Source organism: Podarcis pityusensis (genome assembly GCF_964106645.2).
Source record: "Podarcis pityusensis genome assembly, chromosome: 6".
Lineage (NCBI taxonomy): Eukaryota > Metazoa > Chordata > Lepidosauria > Squamata > Lacertidae > Podarcis > Podarcis pityusensis.
Genome location: NC_138030.1, coordinates 31,625,703 through 31,637,933, shown reverse-complemented (window position 1 = coordinate 31,637,933; position 12,231 = coordinate 31,625,703). Strand labels below are relative to the sequence as shown.

The window sequence follows — 12,231 nt, the reverse complement described above, 5'->3', positions numbered from 1 at the left end:
TAATATGAAATACAAGCTGGCACCAATATAAACCACCAGAATGAAGTATTAGTGCTTTTCCTGCAAACATCTTTACTGCCTACCATGAGGTGATACTGACTCAGGCATACTTCCCCACAGAGCCTATTCTGTCATCTAGCTGCCACTACTGAGGAGGGTCCTCTTCCATATATCTGTTCAGTGAAGCTGAAGTTTCTGGGCCACATCCATGGGCAGCCCCACAGAGAACACAGGACAGGATCCCAACCCTGGTAGTGACAAGGGCGTTAATGACTTCTTGCCTTGGGTTGCTGTTCATCACCTTTTTTCAGTGGACACAGGCACCTCAAGCTTTGACCCAGGTGCCATGATTAGGGTGGCCATCTCTAGAGGCAGAAATTCCATGCCCCTCACAGTTACCTGCGAGACAGAAAACCAACTTCTCCAGAAGTGTTAAGAAAGGGACTTCACCTGTTGACTTTCAGCCTCTCACACCGCTGTGTTAAGGACACATGGTTTCTATTCATAAACAGGTGGTGCAATGCTAATTATGCCACCTGAGCCAAGGCAGAAGCAGAAGTGTTTGGCAGGCAAATGGCTCTTCAGCTCAGGAACAGCTTTGGAGCTGCCTTTGTGCCTGTCCCTGCGTTGCTGCTGTTCAGGAGGGCCAAGAGGCCTTGGGACTGGCAGGGAGCAGTAATTGAAAGCAGCAGATGAGGCAGGAATGCTGTGCAGAGCTGCCAGCTCAGGGAGCCGACTGATCATCAAGATCATTGTAGGAGAGCAAGTGAAAATAAATCCAATGGGGCCGTTGTTTGAGAGGCGGCTGGGCTTCTCTGGAGCACATGCCAGCTCCCCCACCCCCCCACCCCCTTCAGCCACACAGCACTACCCCAACCAACAGACTAATCCCCACAGGGAGAGTACATGAAATCAGATGGACAAGTTTTGATGCGAAGCAGCAGCTTAGGGCAAGCTCAGGTTTCCTGGAGGTTTGCTATATTTATCTCCATGATTTAATGCCCGCACGGGGTTTAAATGCCACCAAGCAGTTGGTGCGAGGAGCCAGAGTTTCACTCCCTGACGCAGGCTCTGCCTTGCCAGACGCTCACCATGGAACTCCTCGAGACCAACCCTTACTTTTTTGCAGACCAGAGGTTTTACGACGGGGAAAACTACCTGAGCCCTCGCTTGCACGGCTACGAGCAGACGGCCTACCAAGAGCGAGCAGCCATGACCCTGTGCCCTGAAGTCAGGGCTGGCTTAGAGGAGAAGGCCTCATCCCTGCCGGACCACAGTCCCGGCCAGTGTCTGCCCTGGGCGTGCAAAGTGTGCAAGAGGAAAAGCGTCTCCATCGACAGGCGCCGGGCTGCCACCCTGAGGGAGAAGCGCCGGCTGAAAAAGGTCAACGAGGCCTTTGAAGCTCTGAAGCGGAGCACTTTATTGAACCCCAACCAGCGGCTTCCCAAGGTGGAGATCTTGCGCAGCGCCATCCAGTACATTGAGCGCTTGCAAGCTCTGCTCAGCACTCTCAATCAGCAGGAGAGGGACCAGCGAGAACTGCGCTACTGCAACTCCAGCACCCAAGCAGTGGTAAGTGCCAGGGGAAGGGTATGAGCGAGCTGTTGCCATCAAGCGTAAGAGCACCCACACCACCGTCCGACTGTAGGAGCCAAATGACTACTCTACTGGTCGCTCTTACCAAATGACTATTTTGGCCCATGGACATAGGAATATAGGAGTTCTACCAAGGCAGATAAATTATCCATTTAGCTCAGTATTGTCTACACTGACAGTCAGCATTTCATGCAGGGGGCATCTCCATCCCTACCGAGAAAACCTGGGGACCTTCTGCATGCAAAGCAGAACTGAACTATGGCCCTTCCACAACAGCACCCAGCAAGATGTTCCTAATTTCTAAGTTGGCAGTGAATGCCAGCTTTTCTAGTTTCAGTCATTGGCTCCTACACCATACCTATCTTGCATAGAATACATATATTTTGAGTTAGCTGTATCTTCGCAGGGAATAGCATGCATCATGTTTCCTAACGTGTTCTCACAAGGGGTTTTTCACCGGAATTCAGTTCCAGCACCTCTCAGCTGGGCACTATTGCCATTATAAAGAGAACAAAGGAGGTGTCCGTGGTGAATTCTGGAACCTTTTTTCCTAGAAAAATCACACTGGTTCTCACCATTTATGCAGCCTAAGGCAACTGTAAAGCCAGCCTGAGAATTGATGCAGAAAAGTCAGCATGGACTGGAGGATTCCCCCCCCCCCCAGTGAATTTATCACAGTGGGGCAAAGTTATTTTAGTATTATGTTGCCATATAACATTGGTTGAGTTATAGCCTTCATGTTCTCAGCATGCAGTGCTAGTGGATAACCTGCAGGAATAATAATAATAATAATAATAATAATAAATTTTATTTATATCCCGCCCTCCCCAGCCGAAGCTGGGCTCAGGGCAGCTAACAACAATCAAAATAATCCAACGTTCTAAAAACATTTCATTATAAAAATTAATTAAAATCAAATTGGTGGCAACCACTAAGCAAAATTCTGTGCAGATTGCCAGAAGAGGGGGTCAGGCTGCGCCCTGACCAAAGGCCTGGTGGAACAGCTCTGTCTTGCAGGCTGCTCTTCGTTGCGTTTCTCCAAAGTGCAGTTGTGGCTACTTTGCTACCTCCCACTTACAATTAAGTACCATTCAGCTATTTAAAAGGCTGCAATAGAACTGTGGTAGTCAAAGCTGGGTTGAATTAAAAAAAAAACAATTTTGAAATATACTTAAAGTGCATTAGATGCTTTTCATACCAACAGGATGTTCCCTTTATTGTCTACATAGAAGATGGGAATAAACAGCAGAACCATGACTGGCACACCCCTTGTAACCAAAGTGACCAGCATACAGGACTTTATTCAACAGATGACAATTCAGAAGCGAGTTCTAGCATATGTGCCAATGAGAAAGTATGGGGGGGGGGAGCTTTGATAGCTGGACACCTGTCAAGTTCAGATAGGTTACTGGGTCTCCGTTTAAAGATGCACAAGGGCATTTGGGTACAAACCTGGACCTACAGTCCAAAGGGGAAGAAGAGGTGCTTAAAAGGTGAACAAATGCTTTAGAAACATTACTGAGTTTCTCTTCTGAAGCTTCCCTGTAGCCGAGGGACTTGCTTAGCTCCACCTTTCAGGGCATCCTTTTCAGGATCTAGATCTTGTTACACATTTTGTTTCATGGTTTTCTTGACATTGACATGTAAACATCAATAATGATGGAATGCACAGGTGGAGAGTATTTTTATAGCTATATTATTTGTAAATGTGATCTTTGCATGAGTTAACACTATTATTCATTTGGAGCTGCACTGTACTTTCCAGGCTGTGACACTTTATGGTTTACATTTTTTATTTTTGCTATGTCTGCACTTAAAAAATAATAATACAGAAATCAGGAAGACAGCTGTTGATAAAAGAAAGAAATGTGTGAAAGCAATTGTTCTTCCTGTCTTCTGAAAGCTGTTTCACACTAGCTGCTGTCTGAAACCAAAACTGTAAACTTCAGGGCTTATACTGATCTTCCCCTTCCATTGTGTTGAGCAGCAACAAGTGTTTTGATGTCTGTTGATCAATTTCAAAAAGGGTTTGGGAGGAACAGCACTAGAGGATTTTTGAGGTATTTTGCAACATCTAACAGTTCTATTTAAAAAGCAGGGTGAAGTCTTCCTTTTTAAATAGGAAACTCCCATTTCCTCTACATTGTCTTTAAGAATAAGAAAACTAGTCTTTTGCATGGTCACTTTTTAGCCCAGGAAATTCCCAGCTGTTAATTAGTTGCAAACAGAGGATAGCTGCACTTCTGTTTACTAGCCCTGAAGGATTCCTTATGTTTCATACCTGGAAAATTTTCCACACATGCAAATGTATCCTCCTTACTGCAACACAAAGAATGTGGTGGCCAGGCATAACTTGATTGTTGTGGGGGATATTTTGTGAAAATCAACAGAACTCCCCCTTTCATATCTGCCTCACTTTGCAAAACTTGCCCTCTGGCTCTGCTGGACTAAATTAAACACTCATCCACGAGCAATAGTTTCCTTTATTTTTAAGGTCAAAGAGCAGCATGGTTACCCCATCTTCTTTCCAGCTACCTTATCATTTCAGGAATCTTTACTTTTTGTAGGCTGCATACTCCCATATAGCACAAAGCCGGCTCTGGAATGCTCATCCAGACTGATTTTTTTTTTAAAAGAGAGAATAATGAACAGCTGCATGCTACCCACCTGCCCCCCCCCCTCAAATCACATGCACACAGCATGGCTGTACACACATTGCCATTGAGTGAGGATAGGTTACTGTACTACTGGCTCAGAATTCAGCTTACAGGAATTCCCCCCCCCCCAACACACATTTATGGCACTTCTGTAATTATGCAGACATAAAGCAAAAAGAACAGTGGGAACATCAGTACCACATGCTATAAACTAAATCATCATCTCTCTCTCTCTCTCTCTCTCTCTCACACACACACACACACACACACACAAAAACAATAAGCTCATGCACAAACCCCAATCTAAATTCCAGGGGGATCCTGCATACAATGCCATTTCACTGCCTTTAGGACTTTGTCAGTATTTTCAATCAGACAGCTGAGAGACCATTCCTGACAAAATAACAAATAAATTCCATACAGGATGCTAAATGGACAAAAATAACTTTTGAGAGTTAGTGAAGGAACAAATGCAAGAGCACATTCCTAATGGAGATCCTTAAATGTAACCAATCCTAACAGCCTCCATCTTCCAATTTCAGGTGACTAGTGACCATGGATCCAGCAGCACCTCATGCAGCCCTGAATGGAGCACCCAGCTAGACTTTAGCACTCATCCTGGAGGTAAGCAGGAAGCCTTGTCCAATGACCAATTCCTCTTTGGAGGTTCCGCCCTGTCATCAGCCAGCACCATCACTCTCAAGAGCTCCTTCCAGGCTTTTCTGCTCTCTCCCCTCCACCTCTCTAGGCATGTTCCTGCTGCCTGCTTCCAAGGTCCTAGAGGCAGGAAAGCCATGCACAGTCATGAAGCTTCTGGGTTTCTAAGCACAGGCATCCCAAAATGTTGGTTGATCATTAAACCATTGTTTTTCCATAAGCAGTTGACATCCAATATAAAAATCCATTGGTCTATCAAGATGTCTCTTTCTCCCTCTGATCTGAATCAGCTTTGATTTTAAAAAATCAGAATTGAGAGACCATTTGATTAGGAAGAGACAAGCTGATGGGCTTGACTCCATTTGTCCCCTGATAGAGCACATATTTTTTTTTTTGAACCTGTCTGTTCCATATTAAAATATGCCATATCATTCTGACAAACTTTCAAAGGTGTCTACCAACAGTTTGATGGGATAAAAAGCTCTGCAAAAGTATCAATACAGTTGTACGGCATTGCTAAAGTGCAACAGGAAATTTAAAAACTAAAGCAATAGCCCAAACCAGAAGTCCCAGGATTCATTTTTGTAACCATGCAGTGGAATGTCATCAAGGGCAGAGGATCTTCCGCACCTTATATTAAAATTAAAAACATTTTAACTTAAAATGCAATTTTTTAATAACCATGTTTAATAACACTGCTTCTTAAATTCCTGCCATTGTACAAATGAAGAGAGTTTCCTCTGTAATTAGAAACCAGAGGAAATTCAAATGAACTGGAACAGAATCCTTTCTTGCAGGTGCAATGGATGCTGAGTTGTACAAAAAATGGGGTTGGTGTGCTTTAGCCTGCAATCGAGTATCATTAAATTTAGTATGAAGGTTGTGGGGTGGAGTAGGGGGGAGAGAACACATCCTTCAGACAGAGAGAGGCATACACAGCACTAAGCTACATTCCACAAATAGTCTGAGCCTTTATTTCCCCCCACCTAGGATTCCCTCTACCCTTGTTCAGCAGCAACCAAATTCTCAGAGAAAGCCACCTGCTTAAGGTCACTCTCTTGTTCTCCGCAGATCATTTGCTGAGTGATGATTCTTCTGAAGACCACAATCTTCACTCGCTGTCTTCGATTGTGGACAGTATTGCTGTGGAGGATGTGGCCGTTGCGTTCCAAGAGGAGAGGGCTCAGAACTGAGGATCCAGACAGTGATGTCCATCTCAGTCTTTCTTTATTCAAAAAAAACCCAAAGTCATTACCCGCAGATTGTAGGGTAGAAGAAACATGATACTAGGACTTTACAATTAAGGGAAGTTTCTCTGCTCTCCTCACTAACACTGGATGATGTTCCAAAGGGGGGAAAGTCCTCCTTCCCAACTAACACTGGATTTATTTTTTTTATTTCCCATGCCAAAGTCATAGACTTTAACCACTGAAGCCACTTATCCAATTCCATACACTTGAAAAGTGGTTCTTTTTTCTTCTGCTTTCCCCCAGTCAGAAGCAAGCTAATGAGAGAGGGGCCTAGTAATTTTCATAGTCTGCTTGCTTTCCAGAAAGGAAGGGTATCACGGCTTTACTGATAAGCTTATGGATCTCATTTCCTCTGGAAATTGGGCTGGAGTTGACTGATCAAAGCATTCTGATATATTACTGGGAACACTAAGTGTGTGAGAAATTACACTCCTGTGTAAAGGAAGGATTCCAGTGTGGCCTTTATTCTTTCTTCCGTTTTTGTAGAAGTTTTGTTTCTTTTGGGGGCCAATGGTCTTTTTTCTAAAGAAATGTGGGTGTGTGCAAGTGTGTATTTTTTTTATTTTACTTTAAAAATACTGTCTGACCAACTTCTTTTGGCAGTCTGCAATTTCCAGGCCCAGAAGCCATATAAAATGCTGCCTCTGAAGTCTTTTCTACTGTGTGAAGTTGCCATTTTTTTGTATTTTTGCTAACTTATTGTGGGATTTCTTTTTTTAAAAAAATAAAGGATTTTTTTGTTTGAATTTCTTTTGAGATTGTGTGGAAGAGTTTTGGTTTCCTATGGAAGTCTTGAATCAAACTAACTGAAATGTATTGGGCAATATAACTTTGTGGTCTTTGCCCCCTTCTTACTATAATTGATGCCTGCCCTCATTCATTCCATCAGAACAAAGCAAAATATGCTGTGTCGTACCAAAGGGGCAGTACACATATATCCCAAGTGTCAGACACCCAGCTAACACCAAGTATTAGCTACTGTCATGGACCCTGTGACAAACTGCTCAAGGTTTACTTTACCTGAACAGACAGCAGGAGGAGAACATAGCCATGGAAATTTCCCTTTTTCCAGCAACCATTCTGAATTTTGTTGTTCCTCTGCATTCATAAAATGGAACTCTCAAGAACTTCCAGGGACATAAAAGCTGATCCCTGCAAAAGGAGGGAAGTCCAGCCACAATTTCCAGTGCTACCTCTTGAAAGAGCATAAATGCTCAAGCATACCCTGGTTCAATGAGAGAAGGTAGTGATTGGATTTTGGGGTGGCTCTGTGCATTCGTCTACCAAAAAATCACCCTCTTTGATCCTATTTCATTTGATACTTTGCCATTCAACCTGTGTTGTAACTGATAATTATCTCATATCTCTGTACTGGATACGATTAGATCCATCAAAACCCAGTGTAAAAAAAAAAACAACAGCAAAATTGCCCACCCTCAAATAAGCCTGTCATTTGTTTCTCTGCATGAATTATAAATTAAAGAGCTATACTGCATCAGATCAAAGGCCCACCTAGTACAGCATTCTCTTTTCCACAGTAGCCAATCTGATGTGCATGGGAGCCCTGTAACTCATACACATTCCTCAAGTAAATCTTTTTTTGAGAGTATCCCTGTATTTAAATGTGCTTCAGCTATTGGATGTCTAGGGGTCAACTGCCCATGTCTGTTATGTGTACTGCTACGGGATCTACATATGTAAGATCAACACAAAGGGTGTGCGCCTTGTGAAATCCCAAAAAAGGAATCGGTGCATCCAAGGCCCCAAAATGTTCTGTGCACACAGGCCCTTGAAACACCCCAAAAGAATAGCATCATTGCATCTTCACTCCCTGGGCTGCCAAGGGACTCCTAGATGACTGGGTCTAAAAGCTTCTGACTGGCATGCCTTATTCAAGTAAGGAGACTACAGGGGAAAGGTGGGTGGCTTTGGGCTTTTCCTTACTTCTCATCCCACCCAGCCATAAGGATGTAAGATGGTACTAAAAGGCTCCATCAAGCCATAGGAAGTGTTCAGTCAACTAGTGGGCCAATTAAGCATCATCATGCCAGATATGGCTTACATGCCACCAGTTACCGCAAACATCGTGCCCAGAGAATCCGTATTAATGCAGAAGAGAATTATGAATCCACTGAGCCTTGCTTTAAAATCAGATTTATTGGAACACACATACACCCATTCCTGACTTTTTTTGCAGGGTTTGGAATCCATGCAGTACCAATAATATGACAAAAGAAAGAGGTTGTTGATATAAAGGGATCACTTACTCTTTAAATTAAAAAAATATTTAATACTGTATTAGGCAAGTCGTACACCAAAAAGACATTGCAACTGTACAGTCTCTTGGATATTGCACTTCCAAACAGCACGGTATGAGTATAGGGCATTCCAGCCACCAAGAAATACCACGTCAGTAATAAGAGGGCCACACTAGGCAAAAGGCAGCATGAGGAGACAAACGGATCCTACCCTAGAAGGAAGAAACAGCTAGGAACCTTTTTGGATCACAGGCTATCTGTAAATGCAAAGAGAAGAAAGGGGAGATTTTCTGTTTGTCTACAGGGAAAGATAAGAGCATTTACTGTTTACCCAACAGAGATCTGAGGACATCACTTGTACTCCCAGGGTCAGATTTCATTTCATACATGACAAAGGGACCTGGAAGACATACAAACTTGTTTGGTAGCTACTCTCTCCTTCCCACCAAGCACCTCCATGCCCTGCTTTCAGCCCTGGCCCTTTCACATCAGAGGAACAATACTGCCCATTGGCAGATGTTCCTTGTTGCCTGTGGCATGGTGGGCAGTCCCAGCAGAAATGCCTGCTGCTGCGTTTGTGGGAGAGTTCAGAGCTGGGTCTCCCATAGTCTCATCACTACCTTTGTCTCCTTAGCGATTGTCTTATGGGGTCCGAGCTGTACGTGGGAACCAGCAGCTACTGCTGCTCTCAGGCATATTGGCAAAATGAAACACAGGCAGATAATGGTGCAGGGACTGCTGCAGACCAGTATTAAGGTGCTTCCATGTCTTACCAGACCTACATCAAGATCACTGCATCACACACAGTGGGGAGAGAGATGTCTGTTCTCTTTCTCAGTGAGAGCATGTCTAAAGCCAAGGGAACGGGGGAGATAAATGGGAAGCCACAGATATAATTGGGGTTTAAGGACACCAAACAGGAGATCAGGGGTTGTGTACAAGCAGGAGGAAGAATCTTCTTTTGGCCATGTGGCCTGAAATGGTTGGCCTGTAGCTTCTGTTCTTTGGAGCCAAGGAGCAGGCACAGTCTGGTCTCTGGCCTAATCTCGGAAAGCAGCCAGTGTATAACCATACAAGTAGTGGGAATGTGCTGCAAAACAAAAGGGTACAAAGTCTACATAAAACATGAAGGATACGATGCTGTGGCAAATCTGCTCTGTGCCTGTGCTCCTCCTACGACTATTTGCTAGGGACCGGGTGAAAGATTAGGCATTCAACAAAGCCCCAACAGAAGCAACAAGGCCCAGTGCTCCAAGCACCTGTTTGCATGGAGCACCTAAGAGGGTCAGAGAAAGGTTGAGAGAATCCGCAGTTTGCACACCCCACCTCTGCCAGGTTAGGAGATCCCACTGAAGCTGCCTTGCTCAAGAATCCTCAGAATCCTGATGCTGGCAAACTGCTGTTCACCAGCCTTTAGCACAGATTTAGAGTCCACACGGATCAGCATAGAAATAGCAGAAGCTAGACACAAGCACAGTCATGGCTGATCCATGGATTTTGACTGTGAGACCCACAATGAACATGGCCAAGTCTGTTCTTGTCACTGGAAGCGTCAGTGCTGATGTTGCCTTGGGGAGAAAGGGATAAACTTTGCTATCTTTATCCAACAGCTGTCCCCTTCATTTCTATAGATGCCTCTCCAGCCCCTATTCAGCACATTCCTCCTTTCTCCTCCTCTTTGTTAGTATGATCCATTAAGATTTTGCCGACACTTCAGTCACCGGAATTTCTTGGTTATTGAGCTTACAGCATGCAACTAGACTAGAAAGTTTCCTACTAGGCAGGAAACAGCTTCTATAATAATCTGAAGGAGAAAGTATCCAAATGGCTCAACTGTAGCAATTTCTCTGCCAGTAAATGGGCCCTGCCTACAAACACCGTAACTATTAAACCAGTCTTGGAGGACAGCTTTATAAAAGGGGAGCAGTTTCATCAAAATGAAGCTTCTGTTGGAATAACAGCTTGATAGTCGGGCTGAATATATTGACCTAAAATTCATATGTAGGCAATTTGTGGCTCTGTAAATAGTGTTGGATTGTTGTTGTTGTTGTTTAGTCGTTTAGTCGTGTCTGACTCTTCGTGACCCCATGGACCAGAGCACGCCAACTCTCATTATCCCTGACCACTTGCCATGTTGGCTGGAGCTGATGGCAATTTGGGTTTAATACTGACAGAGCCACAGGTTGCTTGTCCCTGGTTAGGTAGGTAGGTAGGTGCATCTGCTAGGCAAGATCCAAGATGTTTTGTCATGTACTATCAGTTTCTACCAAATACCGTATTTTTCGCCCTATAGGACGCACCGGCCCATAGGACGCACCTAGATTCTGGGGGGGGGGGGGAATAAAGGGGGAAAAAATATTTTCCCCCCCCCCAGGCGCGGGGCTGGGGCGGGGGAAGCCCGAGCTTCCCCCTCCCCCAGCCCCCAGAACGGGACCCAGAGTGATGCCGAAGCTGCGTGCAGCTTTGGCATCGCTCTGGGAGCTTGCGGGGCTGGAGGAAGGGGAAGCCCTCCGCCAGCCTTCTAACCAAGTCGGGGGACAGCGGGAAAGGCGCGCTGCGCCTCTCCCACTGTCCCCCGAGTTTGCGGGGCTGGCGACGGGGAGGAGCAGGCTTCTGCCCCCCGCCAGCCTTCTAACCAAGTCGGGGGACAGTGGGAAAGGCGCGCTGCGCCTCCCCGCTGTCCCCCGAGCTTGTGGGGCTGGCGGTGGGGCTCTCCTGAAGCCTGGAGAGCGAGAGGGGTCGGTGCGCACCGACCCCTCTTGCTCTCCAGGCTTCAGCGAAAGCCTGCATTCACCCCATAGGACGCACACACATTTCCCCTTGATTTTTGGAGGGGATAAAGTGCGTCCTATAGGGCGAAAAATACGGTATTCATGTTATAATCCTATTCTTCCTTTCTTCCAAGAAACTCAGAATGACATTTTAACTTCACAGTAAACCTGTAAGGCAGATTAGCTTGAGGGAGAGTGACTTCCCCAAAGTCATTCAGAGAGCTTCAGAGCTGAGCACAGAATTACAGACAGGTTTTCCATATCGTAGCCCAACAATATATGGTTCTCTGCTGAATCAAACACATCTAAAAGAAATGTATGAACTCCATTAAAGTTTTAGAAACTGTGCACAATATTTTTTTCAGAAGCTATACCCTCTACCATCAGGAATATCAGCAGTTCTTCGTACAGAACCCGGGTGGCCAACAATTAAGCCAAGAGTGGACTGCACTCAATCAAGTATAATAAGAGAACAGCTACTATGCCAATTAAGTTCTTTCCTGCACTGTGCTATATAGAATTGGGTGATAACCAACTCTGGAAAACTGCTTGTCAATATGTTTTAGACGATTATTCTCTTCCTGAACTGAGCTCTGCACTGACCTTAAATAAGTATCAACTAAGGGACTGGCTCTTCTGGCAGAAAATGTTTGGTTTCTTTTGAGAGACAATAATAGCTTCATAACACACTGAGTGGCCCTCTATGTAATGACTGCTATATATATATATATATATATATACATATATATATATATATATATATATATATATATATTACAAATTGGGAAAAAGGAGTTAGATAAAGTTGCTATAAGTTGTTTTGGTGATTCAGAGGTTTAATCAGAAATCAAGCTAGATCTAAGCTTGTTGGTGTCTCTCTTCTCTTTCTTCATGGATGTTGGCTTATTTTATGGGCTCCATGGATTGTCCACTTGTCTTTGCTTTCTCTTATTTAAATGTTGGATTGCAATATCTCTGAAGAAAAATGTGCCTGTGCCTTATTGCCCTACAAAGAGAGGCCACTGAAGCAGTACTGGATGTT

At 44.5% G+C, this 12,231-nt stretch overlaps 2 protein-coding genes across 10 annotated transcripts in view; one reads left to right on the top strand and one right to left on the bottom strand.

Moving 5' to 3' along the window:
* Positions 1 to 1,017: 1,017 nt before the first annotated feature.
* On the top strand, positions 1,018 to 6,893 carry MYOG (myogenin; the record flags this gene model as incomplete). Of its 2 annotated transcripts, XM_081009638.1 has the most annotated exons (4): positions 1,018 to 1,572; positions 2,801 to 2,920; positions 4,796 to 4,877; positions 5,982 to 6,893. In XM_081009638.1, the coding sequence occupies 4 exons, from the start codon at positions 1,018 to 1,020 to the stop codon at positions 6,101 to 6,103; spliced, it is 879 nt and encodes a 292-aa protein (XP_080865764.1). In that variant the 3' UTR covers positions 6,104 to 6,893. The 2 variants fall into 2 exon arrangements, with proteins under 2 accessions (XP_080865764.1, XP_080865765.1); XM_081009639.1 differs by lacking the exon at positions 2,801 to 2,920.
* A 1,405-nt stretch (positions 6,894 to 8,298) lies between these two features.
* PPFIA4 (PTPRF interacting protein alpha 4) overlaps positions 8,299 to 12,231 on the bottom strand; it is a 116,034-nt gene continuing 112,101 nt past the window's right edge. For all 8 annotated transcript variants that reach the window (XM_081010579.1, XM_081010581.1, XM_081010582.1 and 5 more), the window contains one exon: positions 8,299 to 9,508. Coding sequence is in view for 3 of the 8 variants with exons in the window: in XM_081010581.1 (XP_080866707.1) it covers positions 9,459 to 9,508 (50 nt within the window). In the remaining 5 variants the exon portion in view is untranslated. The remainder of the gene's footprint in view (positions 9,509 to 12,231) is intronic.